This window comes from Lipotes vexillifer, unplaced genomic scaffold (genome assembly GCF_000442215.2).
Source record: "Lipotes vexillifer unplaced genomic scaffold, Lipotes_vexillifer_v1.1 scaffold356, whole genome shotgun sequence".
Taxonomy (NCBI): Eukaryota; Metazoa; Chordata; class Mammalia; order Artiodactyla; family Lipotidae; genus Lipotes; species Lipotes vexillifer.
Window position 1 is genome coordinate 3,074,295 of NW_006797342.1, and position 14,048 is coordinate 3,088,342.

At 50.0% G+C, this 14,048-nt stretch overlaps 1 protein-coding gene across 1 annotated transcript in view; it reads left to right on the forward strand.

Annotated features, from left to right (window-relative positions):
• The window catches only part of EIPR1 (EARP complex and GARP complex interacting protein 1), an 89,729-nt gene that overhangs the window by 60,105 nt on the left and 15,576 nt on the right, over positions 1-14,048 (forward strand). The window contains exon 5 of the mRNA XM_007469248.1: positions 8,105-8,204. Within this exon, the coding sequence (XP_007469310.1) occupies positions 8,105-8,204 (100 nt within the window). The remainder of the gene's footprint in view (positions 1-8,104; positions 8,205-14,048) is intronic.

Here is a 14,048-nt window from a genome sequence, read left to right on the forward strand (position 1 = left end):
GAGGTGACGGTTCTCTGGCACCGGCTCCCTATGAGGTAGGGGCTGTATCACCGTCGAGATTGGCCCGAGGGCTGATTAGCTACCACAGTGTAATTTTGTGGCTCTCCATCTCCTTCTGATGGTGAAGAGGCTCTCCAGCTGCTGAGGAGTTACGCACCTTGGCTGTGGATTAATGCTTCCTGCTGGAGAGTGGAAGCAAAGTCAAGATAATGGAAACACGCACCGTTTCCCAGGTGGTGCGTCGGGAGCAGTCATACAGATCGCAGTGTTTCACGGGCGGTGAGAGTCTCCTTAAGGGAGAAATCACTAAAATCGGAAACCTGCAGCTTTGGGGGATGGAAGCGAAATTAGTGGCGGTCAGCTGCAGCCCCTCCTCACACACCCTGCCCCCCCCAGATTGTGGAGGGGCCGTGACGGGCTGGGTTAGCCTCACTACGGGGGATGTGCCGGGTCTTTCTCTGATGTCCTTGCAGATGCCCGTGGCACTTGCACAGTGACCGCTGACCTCTGCTTTCTGGGGAGAAGATACCTCTGCAGTGCAGACGGAGGTAAATATCACACTGGAATGCCAGGCCGGCTGAGAGGGTCAGGAATTCCTGGGAAGCGGGTGTGCATGTTACCGTTCTTATTAGAAGAAGGAAAAAGGGCCGTAAGCTTTGGTGTTGAGCTTAGAGAGGAAAGAGAAGAGAAGAAACTTGTGCAGGTCTCCAAATACTTGAGGTGGTTTGGCCAGAAGAAAGGATTTGGCCTCCTCTCTGATTTTGTGTTTCTTCTTTTCACTTCAGTGTATAGAACAGTGTAAGTTGACTTGGGAGAATGTTACAAAGAGTAAATTCAAAGTTATCCTTAATATCTTTCCAGAGTTGTCTCTGAGGATACATAAAAAAAGATGTTTGAAATTTTCAGAGATCCTACGGTATGATTCTGCTGCCAGTGACGGTGGAAAGGTCTCTGTGATTATGACAGTGTCATCACAGAAGATTTATCAGATTATCTAAGGTCCAGGTTTGTGCTTTCTGGTTTCATCCAACCTAGATGTACTTGGGTGTAAGGTTTTTAAACTGGGGCCCTGAAGTTGCTTCCCTGGTTACTGGCTCACCGCTAAAGTGGTCCGCTAGCTTTAAGAGAAGCCTGGAACGAGGCCTCGCATCCCTTATGTTGTAAGAAAAGAACAGTCTGTGGTTTTACAGGACAATATAAAGATGTCTTCGTCTTTCACTTTGGCTAAAGTCTCATTTGTCAAACGGGGATGGTCGTCAGAGCCACCCTGGCACCTTGTGAGGGTCATTGAAGCTAAGTATTACGAAGGGGGTGATGAGGAAAAAATAGTAAAATGCACTGTACAGATACAGCTTATCTAGGAAGAGTCAAAATATGAAAATCTGAACGTATGGTGCAGAGTATAAATAATTATTTATATTACAGGATAAATTCATATTCTTTCTGAGATCGTAGTTCAAGTTTCCATTAAGTACTAGGATTCAAAGTGTGTTTCAGTTGGTTCTCTCATGAACCCAAAGTGTCTTTCCCAGAACATGCTGGACAGACATATACCATTGTATCCAGTGAGATAGTTTAGGAGAATGTATTTTTTGAAGTTCTGTTTGTGATTATTTAAACTTGAGGTTTAAATAATTAAAAAATGTAAACCCGAAAGACCACTAACTCTGCCTGGAGAATTTTAAACTGTAGTCGATTTTTCTTCTGCTATTTGAGAAACGGGGTGTGGGAGGCGGGGGAGAGCAGGGACAGCCAGGGCTGCTGCTTGGGGTTCGGGAGGTGTTTCACGTCAAAATGTGTCATGGCTCTGAGCCAACCCTGAACTTGCTGGTGAGACCCAGGAGCAGAAGGCTTGAGCTTCCTGGATGCGCCGCTAAGCCACACGGCACCCACCCTGCCCTGCACTTGCCCTTTTCTCCCTGCCTTGGGTGGAGTCTGCAGTGAGCGGCCGCAGTTGGGCCTGTGTGAACTTGGACTTCAGGGCTGGTGAGAGTCAGCCGTTCCAGGGTTGAGGGCCCTGCACTGTCCCCTGGCTCTGCCCCTCAGCCCTCTCTGGGGCAGAAGGACAGGACAGGAGCCTCGCCCCAGGAGGGCCAGTGCAGCTGTGTGCATCCGCCCTGTGTTGTGACAGGCTCTGGGCCTCGGACATGTCCCGCCCAGGGAGGCTCCTGAGGAGCGCAGGTCTTTCTGCCCACACATTGTCCATGGCTGGATTCTTAGTGGGAGGGCGTGTTTCTGTTGAGCCATGCACATGGCTGATGTAAGTGTGTGTGTGCAGGTGAGCAGTGTCAGAAGAAACACAGACTTTCGATAACAAAGTCACCCAGTGCCCAAAGTTCCACAGTCGTGTGTTGTTAGAAAGGGGTACCCGGCAGTGCATAAGCATGATTCTTTCACTACAAGTATCCGTGTGTCTCAGCCACAGGAAACCTTGCATCCACAGACTCAGTCGAAGCGGGCTTCCTGACTTAATGGTGTAACTCTTAAAGTAACCTTTTTTTTTAAATCCTTGTAGCATTTATGAAAAGCTATCTTGTGTTCTGCTGTGATTTTTTTTGACTCACCCCTAACATTGGAGTTGGCAGACGCACGTCCCGATCAGAGCCTCCACCAGACGTGCTGGGTGCTAGGCCCCCTTCTCGTGTTTTTAGAGCACCTCTCCGGGCTCTGTGGTGGGAGCTGGTGGTGCGGCAGCAGTGAGACTCTGGAGCGTGTCCCATACCTGGAAATGGTGTGTTTACCTCTCCTTCCATGCTCTCCCCGAATCCTCACACCTGGTTTAGACGGATCGCAGGAGAGAAAATCCATGGGCTTTCTCACCATCCCAGGATGGTTGGTGGCTTTCTGCTTAATCTAGTCTTTTTCAACGGCAGTTAACAAACTGTTAGTGACATAACTCATACAAGTTTTCTGAAGTACCTCTTTTTTCCTCTCCTTTTCTACTTTGGGCATCTCTGGTCATCCAAGTAAATACGGCAAGGTTAACTCCTGTAGCGGGGAAAAGGCAGACATGCACCCTTTCCTTTCAACTGCACGTAAGTCAGAGATTACACACTTAAGCCCCCTCAGAAGTCAATGGCAGATGTTCAGAGGCACGCCTTAATTCCCGAAGATTCTTCCGTGTGGATCTGCCTTCCTCAGGACACAGAGGCTGAGCATGAATGGCCCAGCTCAGGGGCAGGTGTTGCATTAGTTCCAAAAAGGCCTTAACTCCAGCTTGCCCAGTGCTCTTTTGTGTGTGTGTGTGTGTGTGTGTGTGTGTGTGCGCGCGTATGTGTGTATATGTCTGTGTTTGTGCCTGCATGTATGTGCATGTGTTGTGCATGCGCATGTCTGTGACTCAGAACGAGTGAGATGAGCTTTGGAACAGACTTGGGCATCTTTCTCACTCATCCCCCCCTTCCCCTTTGTCCGCTTATTTTGAAGCTTGGATCCGAGTCCTGGCTCTGGGGTTTACCTGGTCTCTGCCTCACTGCAGCCAGGGCTCCGTGGGGAGCAGCTCGGGTGCCTAGAGCACAGCTGCCCGGGGGCTAGAGGGGGGCTGACGCTTGCCCGGCAGTGCAGGGACCTACGCCATCCCTGAGGGGAGCCAAAGTTGGGGCTAAGATGCTGAGAGACAAAGAGAATGAGAATATGGGGAAGGCTTCCCATTTCGTGTGTTAACCTTAACACAGCGCCAAGCAGAAGCCCTTGGTGCAGGGCCTGGGCACTGGGCTCTTGAGCCTAGTCACTGGTTCCTGGGTCGGTAACTCCAGACCCTGGAAGGTTCTCAGACCCCGAGGGGGGATCAGGATGCCTGGCTCACTTTTGGGCAAAGACCACCAGAGGAAAGCCTGGGTGCTGCAGAGAATGGGGTTGGTGATTCAGGACTCCAGCTGCTGGGAGTGAAGAGCAGACAGTGAAACACCATTAAGTTTGGGCACCTTTCAGAGCAGGTGAAGAGCGGAGTTTCTGAACACTCTTTTGCTCGAGGATTTTTTTCCCTTAAAATAAATCTCCATGGAATTATTTTTGGTGCATGTAAGGGTGATAATTTTAATGTTCAAGCAAATTTCAAAGTAAGCTCTATGGTTTTTCGAAGGGAAGCTGTTACATTTGGGGTGGACAGTCTTTGTTGTGGAAGGCTGTTGGCATATTAGGGGACATCCAGCAGCCCTGGCCCTCCCAGTCATCATGATAACCCAAAAGTGCCCCCCCCCAATACCCCTGGAGGGCAGTGCGGTCCTCAATTTAAGAGGCTCACCTCTAACTGCATCTGATAATATATATCTAGGACTTATTCAGCACCTACTGTGTGCAGGCAGTGTTCTAAACGTCACCCTGATCTTCACAAACCAGTACTGTTGACTACTTTTACCCTCCTGTTACCCACACTGGACAGATGAGGAAATCAAAGCACTAAGAGATTACAGCACCCAGAGCTGGGACTCCAACTCCAGCAGGCTCACCTCAGACTCCCAGCTTCCCTGCTGCCCCTCACTGTTCTGGGCCATCTACCTTAGATGCCGTCTGTGTTTTCAGTTGTGTGTATGTTTTGTCGGAGTGTGTTTAGTCTTTAAAAATCCTTAATTCTGAAAAGTGAGATGTTTCTTTGGGTTAACAAGTCACCACTTTACCTTTCTGGAAGGTTCTTCCTGTGGACACGCTTGGGGGTTGCTGCATGGAACCACTTCTCAGGTGCGTTTGCATGTGTCTTGGTAAAGATGCGTGTCACGGGGACCAAGGCCCCATAAGGAAACAGTGATTATCTGCTTTGTTTCTCCCAAGTGTGTCAACACAGTAAGTCAGTATGATTAGCTGCTTTAACTCGAGGTGTCAGGTAGCGTTCCTTCGTCTCTTTGCCTAATGGTGATATGGAAGCTAAGGAGCTTAAAAACGATGAGCTCTCAGGCCTGGTCGTGACCTGTGGTTCTGGAGTCAGCCCTTGGTTGGAGGCTCAGCCCTGCCTTTCACAGCCACTGCATTTGGGGCAGGCCACTCAGCCTCCCAAGTCTGTCCCCTCATCTGTGAGTTGAGGAAGGGAAGGGGACTCCCCTCGTGGGCTGTGGTGCAGCTGACGGAGAGGAGAGCGCCGGCACGCTGCCCTGGGAGCTGCCCGTCGTGCTGCTGGAGCCCCAGCCCCGGGACCCAGGGCTCTCTCGGCAGACAGCGCCCTTTCTCCCCACACGTCCTCACGGGAAGTTCCGCTGGCGGGAAGGCCCGCAGTAAGACTTCAGCTTTCCGGCGGGGCTGGGATGGTGTGGGTCAGACAAGGGCTGGGCCCGGACACTTGTGTCTCATCGAGGTCCTTCTCCACATCTGGACGAGCGCCGATGGGGCCGCGTCTGCTAGGGGCCCAGACTAATAGCTCGGCGTGATTGCTCAAAGGGAAGGGCTCTGGCTTGCCTCTGGTAATTTTGTTCATGTGTATTATAAGCCTTTACAATTTTTACTTTATAATAAATGCAACAAATCTTTACTTAAGATTTCTCATCACTTGGAGTTGAAACAACAAGTCCATTTTGAGCCTTATTCAGAGAATTTTAGTTCCAGGAGCACCTAGAGTTTTCTCTTGTTATCAGGTGCTTTCAAAAATTAGGCGGGTCTATGGCGGGGACCTGAAGAGCCTTCTCCCTCTTGCCAGGTGCCTCCAGAAGTCACAGAGAGGTTTTGTTGCTCGGGGTGTGTGTGCGCGTGTGCGTGTGTGTCTGTGCGTGTGTGTGTGCGTGCGCGCGCGCGTGTGTGCGTGCGTGTGTGTGTTTTCAAAGCATACTTCTGATGAAACGCCCTCTGTAACTAAAAGCGAACTGCTGATGTGCGCATGGTGGTAGCTCCTGACCTTCAGCCTGGTAACGGCTGGAGTGACGCCACCGTAATGCCCTGTTGGAACCATCTTTTAAAGTCATCGTGATGCTTAGTCTGCTTATAGGTCTTTGAAGAGAGAAGTAATAGGTAGATGGTCTCAAAGATTTTCCCTTTTTCCTTTTTTGATATACGTTTCCCAAGGAGAAGTTTTGACTTGCGTGTCAGCCTTAAGATGTTCTAAGTTACTAGTGGAAAACGTACATGTACTTAAACTGCCCAAGGATTACTTTGCTGAAATTCTCAATTCTCATTTTATGAAAGAAAAAGCTATTTTTATGACGATTCCAGTTCCTCGGGCCTGGTACCTGAGGCCAGCTAAACTCTGAGGTTTTAGACTTTTATGGAGCACGTGGCCTTGTGGCTGTGGGAGGGCCCCCTCTCCTGGGGTGGGGCTGTCTTCTCCCGAGTCAGACGTCTTTATTGCTGGGCAGAGCTTGGGAAGAGGTGTGCAAGCTGGGCCTTCTCAGCTGTCACCTGCCCATCTACTGGGACAGGGCCGTGGGTGACCCTCTACCGGGACAGGGCCGTGGGTGACCGTCTACCAGGACAGGGCCGTGGGTGACCCTCTACCAGGACAGGGCCGTGGGTGACCCTCTACCAGGACAGGGCCGTGGGTGATCCTCTACCAGAACAGGGCCGTGGGTGACCCTCTACCAGGACAGGGCTGCGGGTGACCTTCTACCAGGACAGGGCCGTGGGTGGCCCTTTTCTTCCCTCTCTCACTGTTTTGCATTTTTCCTTGGTTTTCATTGTCAGTTGTCTGAACTCTACATAAGTGTCCCCATGAAAACAGGCTACCAAGAGAAGTTCAGTCAACTTGCTCCAAAGATGTGTCTTCAAAATTAGAATTGCCATTATCTTAACAAAATAGGAGCCACAGATTTCAGTACCAGATTTCTTGGTGTCTCTTCCAAGCTATGGTGTTTCTTGTTTACTAGATATTGTACATTTTTATTTGTTATTATTAGAAAAGATACAGTAAGCTCTTCAATACAGGAGTGATGTATTGTGAGAGCTTTGTGTGTGTTTTTAAACTATAAATGAGAAAGAAATTGTAGTTTTGAAATACATTATTGTTGTGATAAAAGTAATAATAGCTCATTGACAGTCTTGAAGAATGGTATTAGGGAGGGGCACCCAATCAATCAGTATTGTATTCTGTGTGAAAGAGAAGTTGTGAGGGTCTTTATCGATGACTTCAATACTCACGTGTTGGAGGACGTGAAATGAAATTCTCCTCTTTATAAGCACTTAAGAATTTCATCAGGGAAGACAGAAATTCATGATCAAACTGAAAAATTTTTGATCTCTTCATGGTTTTATCACAGAGATGATGTGATTTTTGTCTTTTGTTATTCAAATATGTATCAGTTAAGAAGGTTTTGGCTGCAGGTAACAGGACACTGTGGCTCACATAGGCTGAAACAGAAGGCTGTTATCTGACATCTCAGGCCTCGTGGGTACTTCAGGGCTGTGACCTCCCCACCTCCCGCCCCACACTGCTCTCAGCTCTGCCCTCCCAGGAGGTGGCAGCGAAAGACGTGGGCATCCTCTCCAAAATCACACTGTCCACCTGTGCCTCTTCAGACCCAGTGCCCAGCAGGCCCCCTTGTGTCTCTGTGGCCAGAATTGGTCAGCTCTCCATGCCTCGGGCTCTGGGAGAACCTGTCAGCAGTGTCTCAGCTCCAGCTGCCTTGGCGAAACACCACAGCTGGGGTCTTACATGACAGAAATGTTGATTTCTCACAGTTCTGGGGGCCAGAGGTCTGAGATCATGGTGCAGGTGAGGACTCTGTTCCTGACTTGCAGATGGCTTCTTTCCCACTGTGTGTTCACATGGCAGCAAGAGAGAGACAGAGATATAGAAACAAAGACAGAGATATATAGGGAGAGAGACAGAGAAATAGACAGGGAGAGACAGAGACATACATATAGAGAGAGACAGAGCTCAGGAAACTCTGGTGTCAGTCTGTACTGGGCACTAATCCCATCATGGGGCCCCACCCTCCTGCCCTCATTGAACCCTAATCACTTCCCAGATCATCCCCCCAACACCAGGTGACTTTGGGAAAGGATACAGACATTCAGGCCACAGCAGAGTGGTAGCCTGGTACTGCACCATGTCATTACAGAACTGTTGACAACACTGCTGGTGACAAAGGGCCGGGCAGAGGCTTTGCTGAGGGCCATGTGTAAGAGCTCTTGGCCTCAAGGTGGGACTCTCACACATCATGTAATGCTTGACCCCCTTCTTCCTCAGTGTCGCGTGGGAGCCCGCGGGAGACGGGAAGAGAGTCATCTCGTTGGCTGACAACCACATCCTGCTGTGGGATTTGCAGGAAAGCTCCAGCCAGGCTGTGGTAAGTAACAGGAATTACACAGTTTTGGTTTTTTGTATTTTTTTAATTTGACCTTTCAGCCAAATTCAGAATACACTTCTTGATCATATATGTTTAGAATTTTGACATTGTTTGTGAAATAATTAATGAACAGACTGAATCATCAGTCAAAGAATTGAGTGGTTGTCTCTTTCAGGCAAAAGCTGTTTGGGATTCAGGCCTCAGGGCCATGTACAAATAGGACACAGAACCCTGGACATTGACAAAACTCCCCACTTTGGCCATAATTTGTCCAAAAGAGTTAGCAGGATATCCAAAATTATAGTCTTCTGTTTCAAGTATAAGTCTTTTTAATGAATGGATTTTCAATGTGTATTTGGTTAAAATCACCTTTCAGGTAGGAGCAGTCATGTAGGCAAATTTCCTGGTTGTGAAAATAATGGTTGACTGTGACCCAGTGACCTTTCAGCCTGCCCTCCTATCATTCACGTGTGTGCACGGTCCTGAGGGTGTGGCCGTCAGGCACGTCAGCCATCTGTCCACGGGGGCGCTGGAGCCCTTGCCTGCACACAGGCTGTCTCTCCATCCCATCCCCACCCATCCTGTCACCCTCAGATCCTGCCACCGAGGCCGAGAGTAGCTGTCTCCGCAAGTTCCCAACCAGAAGGTTACGTCTCTCTCAATAGGCCTGTTCGTTCCCAGACCTGTTTAATATTTAGCAGCAACCTTCTTGGGAACCAGTGTGGCTTTCAAATATTCATCACTTTGAATGCTTTGTCCTTCATAGAGTAAATACTCTGCCAATTGGTATATTTTCATATATGATCCCTTAAAGTTTCCTCTTATAAAATGTGTTTTTTACATGCATTCATAATTTCATTGCATTTGCATGTCAAAGTGACAACTTTAGAGAGAAAACCAAGACATTTGAAATGAAAGCTTCTAATGCCACCCACTCAGTTGGGCCTGGGGCCCAACTGCCACGGGCCCATGGACGGTGTCTCTTGGACAGGTTTCTGTAGTGAGCTTGCATCTCACCTTATCCACTTGTTCCCGGGATGCGTGGTCAGCACTTTCCCCTCGTGGTACCCACAGTGTTCGTAAAGCCTGTCTTCACCCTCTGGGTGAAGAGATGCGTGAGTGATGGTTTATCACTGTCGATACGTGACCCAGAAGGCAGACCCTTCACAGTATGGGGTGTCCTGTGTGAGTCTTAAAGCTGCATTGTCAGAAGGGTGTCTCCCAGGCTTCAATGTGAACTTAAGAGTATAATACTTCAGGAAAGAAATCACTATTTTTATTAAAATTAAAAAAAGATAAAGACACATCTGTGTATCATGGAGTAGAACACAAATTTCACCCAGACTTTCAAGCTCGAGCAGGGAACTCGAAGGAAACTGGCTGCCTCCGATTGTCCTTGGGCCCCCCGCAGGTCTGGGCAGACACTTGTACAGTCCCCCACCTTCCAGGGGGACTTGCGAGGCCGTCTGGGCCGGAGTCCAGGGGCCCCTCCCGTCCCCTAACTCCAGCCTACCTCTCGGTGGGGTGTTCCTCCAGACTGCACTTGAGGACAGAAAGGGACAGTGGTTTCCTATGAAAGTGCCGGGGCTTGAGGCAGGCTCGGGGCTGGGAGCCTGGGCCTGGTCCAGAGGATGCTTGGGGGCTGGCTGAGTGGCTGCCGCCCCGCCCAGCAGGAGGCACCAAGGGGAGGCGGTGGCGTTAGAATTCAGTGGCTCCCAGGGCCCTGACTTTGCGGGCCCCGTCCTGTCATCAAAGCGTGAACACCTCTTCAGACCCTCAGTCATCTCAAAATGATTTTATGGTGGGGTGATTAATCTGTAACTTATTTTCTGCAGAGACCAATTTCGTTTTCTCTCCCCCTTTTTTATCTGCTGTCAGCAGTTCTGTCGATACCACTGTGCGACCCTTGGCTGGAGTGTTTAATACTGCAACCTTCCTATCGATTTCGACTGTCTTCGTACCCGGCTCCTCAATATTTTTTCTTATTGTTTGAGGATATTGCCTTCTGCGGTGAATCTAATCTTATGCTCACTGCATCATTACCTTTTGCAATTAAATTGGAGGCTCTCTGCCATTTATAGTCGTTAGTGGAGCCCAGGGGAGGCCTGGGGCGGAGGTTCCATGGGGTCCTGGACCCCGATGAGGGCCAAGGCGGAGCCCCCCTGTTTGGGTCTGTGCGCGTGCACCTCTGGGTTCTAGTTCCTTTCACTGGCTGTGGAAAGAAGCAGCTTCTCCTGAGGTGCACGGACGGCAGAGCGGGAGGAAGGGGGCCCAGTGTCACCCACTCAAGGTGCAGGCCTGGGGGCAGTTGCCCACAGGAGCACTTCTTTGAAGGGAGAGAACGGGCTTCAAGGACACCGTGTGTTTTCAGAAATTTCTAGTCCAAGGTTTACAGTGTACCAGAGGAGGCCCAAGCACAGGCAGATGCGGGAGCAGGTGGTGACCAGAGAATCATTCCATGCAGCCGTGCCCACTGAGCCCGGAGCACAGAACGTGCTTGCTGTCTGGGGACAGAGCACTGGGCGCAGGCTGAGCCCCTTGGGACCAGGGCAGAGGCGGGTCGGGCCTGGTGGTGCGGCCCGGGCTCCCCGCTTCCTCACCCGTGGCCCTACCTTCCCCGGCTTCCTGGGCTCCGAGTGTGGCCACAGAGAGGAGGGAGGCTTGCTCAGCGGGCCCCTGGTCAGACCCTGTGCGGCACGGTCCTGGCAGGCTGGGTGCCCTCAGCGCAGCCAAGGCCGCATGGCCCGGCCTGGGGGCTCGTCTCTGCCTCCGCCCTGATGGTTGCAGGACACGCCCATCCTCCGGATGCCCCAGGACCAGGGCCTCACTCCCACCCCCCAGACAGCAGGGGTCTGGACAGCAGCTCTAGATGAGGGTGCGTTTCTGTCACTCAAGCCCCTGGTCCCGTTGGGGAAGCAGGTCCTGGTGTCGCCTCCCTTCTTATTTGCAGGCCTGAGGTTTTTCTTTTTTCAACAGACTTTTATCTTTTAGAGCAGCTTTAGGTTCACAGCACATTTGAGGGGAAAGTGCAGGGATTCCCCATCCCTCCCTGCACAGCCACCGGCAGACAGGGCAGTTACTACAGTGACAATCCCACACTGACCTGTGGCCGTGCGTCTGCGGATTTGGACACGTGTGCTGACACGTATCCACCATTACAGATTCATACAGGGTGTCTTCACTGCCCTAAAAACCCTCTGCTCCACTAGCCCTCCCTCCTTCTAAGCCTGTGGCAACCACTGATCTTTTTACTGCGCCTGCAGTTCTGCCTCTTGCAGAGTGTCCTAGAGCTGGGCTCATACAGGGTGTAGCTTTTACGGGCCAGCTTCTTTCTCCAGTCATTACGTGTAAGGTTCCTCCGTGGCTTTTCGTGGCCTGACAGTTCGTGTGTTTTTAGCGCCGAGAGATATTCCATTGTCTGAAACTCTTCTGCATTTTGATAAAGTTCAGTGTATGAGTTTTACAGATTGTGCCTTGGGTGTCAGGTCTGAGGACTCTGTGAACAGCCTTGGACCTTGAAGCTTTTCTCCTGTTTTCCCTAAGGGTTTACAGTTTGCATTTTACATTTCAGCCATGGTCCACCATGAATCGGTGTTGGTAGACAATGCCTGTACCCTCTCTGGGGGCTCAGGCGAGGACAGAGTCTTGGGGCCTTCGCTGTCCTGGGTGGGGGTGTCTGTCTGGAGCAGAGCAGTTGTCGAGAAGTTTCCTGTCTCTCCGGGCTGCCCTTCCTGGCCCCTGGGCTGCAGGGAGCAGCGTTCCTGGAGCTTTGGGGGTCTGTCCCCAGGGGTGTTTCTGGGTTGGGGCCCATGCGGGAGAGAAAACACAGACCCTCGACACTGTGTGTTCCTCGTGCCCCAGGGCCCTCCCTGGTCAGCCTGTTCCCCACCTGTGTTTGTTCTGTGTATAAAGTCCCAGGTTTTTGCAGCACTTGGTGGGAGCTGTAAAAAGAAAAGTGCATCCGCCCCACCCTCCCAGCCGCAGACGTGGCTGAAGGGAATTTGAAGATCACAGCCCTCCTCTGGGCCCCTCACTTCCCTCCCTGATACCTGTGATGCCCGAGGGCGTGACAGCTCTTGCCTCTAATGAGAGAGGAAAGCCCTGCCGCCCCAGGTGCCTCGGGGGCATCGCTGGCTGGGGGCAGACGAGGGCAGACGAGGGGCTGCGGGGGCTCCCTGGACCCGCTGTGCAGGCGTAGCCAGGACTCACTGAGGGTGCAACAGCCCGCCCTTGCTCACTCATTTTAAAGTAGCTCCTTTAAAGAGAGGCACAGACCGCGGATCCTGTAATCTGACCCCTCGCTTCACAGGTGAGAAGTGTGAGGCCCAGGAAGCAAGGGACTTTCTGAAGGTGGCCTGGGTGACAGATGTGGGTCTGCAGTTCAGGCCCGCTCTGTCCCGTCGTCCCACAGAGACGTGTACTGAGGACCTCTCGTGCACATGCGCCCAGCCGCCCCTCCTGCAGAGCTTGCGCTTGGAATCTGTGTGTCTTGGATGGGCAGCAGCATTTTGTCCTGTGAACGTGGATTAGATTTTGGGAAACAGTCGAAAGTTATTTGGAGCAAAATCTAGTAAATAAGATAGTTAAGCAAGCTTTATAATGTAAAGCTAGTTAGTGGAAACCATGTTCAAACTCTCTGAAAACTGGTTTTCTTCCTTCCTTATTTTTTTTTTTCATTTTTATTGGAGTAGAGTTGATTTACAATGTTGTGTTAGTTACAGGTGTACAGAAAAGTGAATCAGCTACACATATATCTACTCTTCTAAAAATTTCTTTAGATTCTCCTTCCATATAGGCCATTACAGAGTATTGAGTAGAGTTCCCTGTGCTACACAGGAGGTACTTATTAGTTATCTTTTTTTTTTTTTATTGGGGTACAGTTGCTGTACAATGTTGTGTTAGTTTCTGCTGTACAATGAAGTGAATCAGCTATATGTATACGTATATCTCCTCCCTCTTGAACCTCCCTCCCCTCCCATCCCGCCCATGTAGGTCATCACAGAGCACCGAGCTGAGCTCCCTGTGCTGTACAGCAGGTTCCCACTAGCTGTCTGTTTTACACATGGTAGTGTATATATGTCAATCCTAATCTCCCAATTTGTCCCACCCTCCCCTTCCCCACTCTGAGTCCACATGTCTGTTTTCTACGTCTGTGTCTCTATTCCTGCCCTGCAGATAGGTTCATCTGTACCATTTTTCTAGATTCCACATACATGCATTAATATATGATATTAGTTTTTCTCTTTCTGACTTACTTCACTCTGTATGACAGCCTCTAGGTCCATCCACATCTCTACAGATGACCCAATTTCGTTCCTTCTTATGGTTGAGTAATATTCCATTGTATATATGTACCACATCTTCTTTATCCATTCATCCATTGATGGACACTTAGGTTGTTTCCCTGTCCTGGCTATTGTAAATAGTGCTGCAGTGAACATTGGGGTACATGTGTCTTTTTGAATTATGGTTTTCTCAGGGTATATGCCCAGTAGTGGGATTGCTGGGTCGTATGGTAGTTCTATTCTTAGTTTTCTTTTTTTTTTTTCTTAGTTTTTTAAGGAATCTCCATACTGTTCTCCATAGTGGCTGTATCAATTTACATTCCCACTGACAGTGCAAGAGGGTTCACTTTCTCCACACCCTCTCCAATATTTACTGTTTGTAGACTTTTTGATGATGGCCATTCTGACTGGTGTGAGGTGATACCTCATTGTAGTTCTGATTTGCATTTCTCTAATGATTAGTGATGTTGAGCATCTTTTGATGTGCCTCTTGGCTATCTGTATGTCTTCTTTGGAGAAATATCTATTTAGGTCTGCCCATTTTTGGATTGGGTTGTTT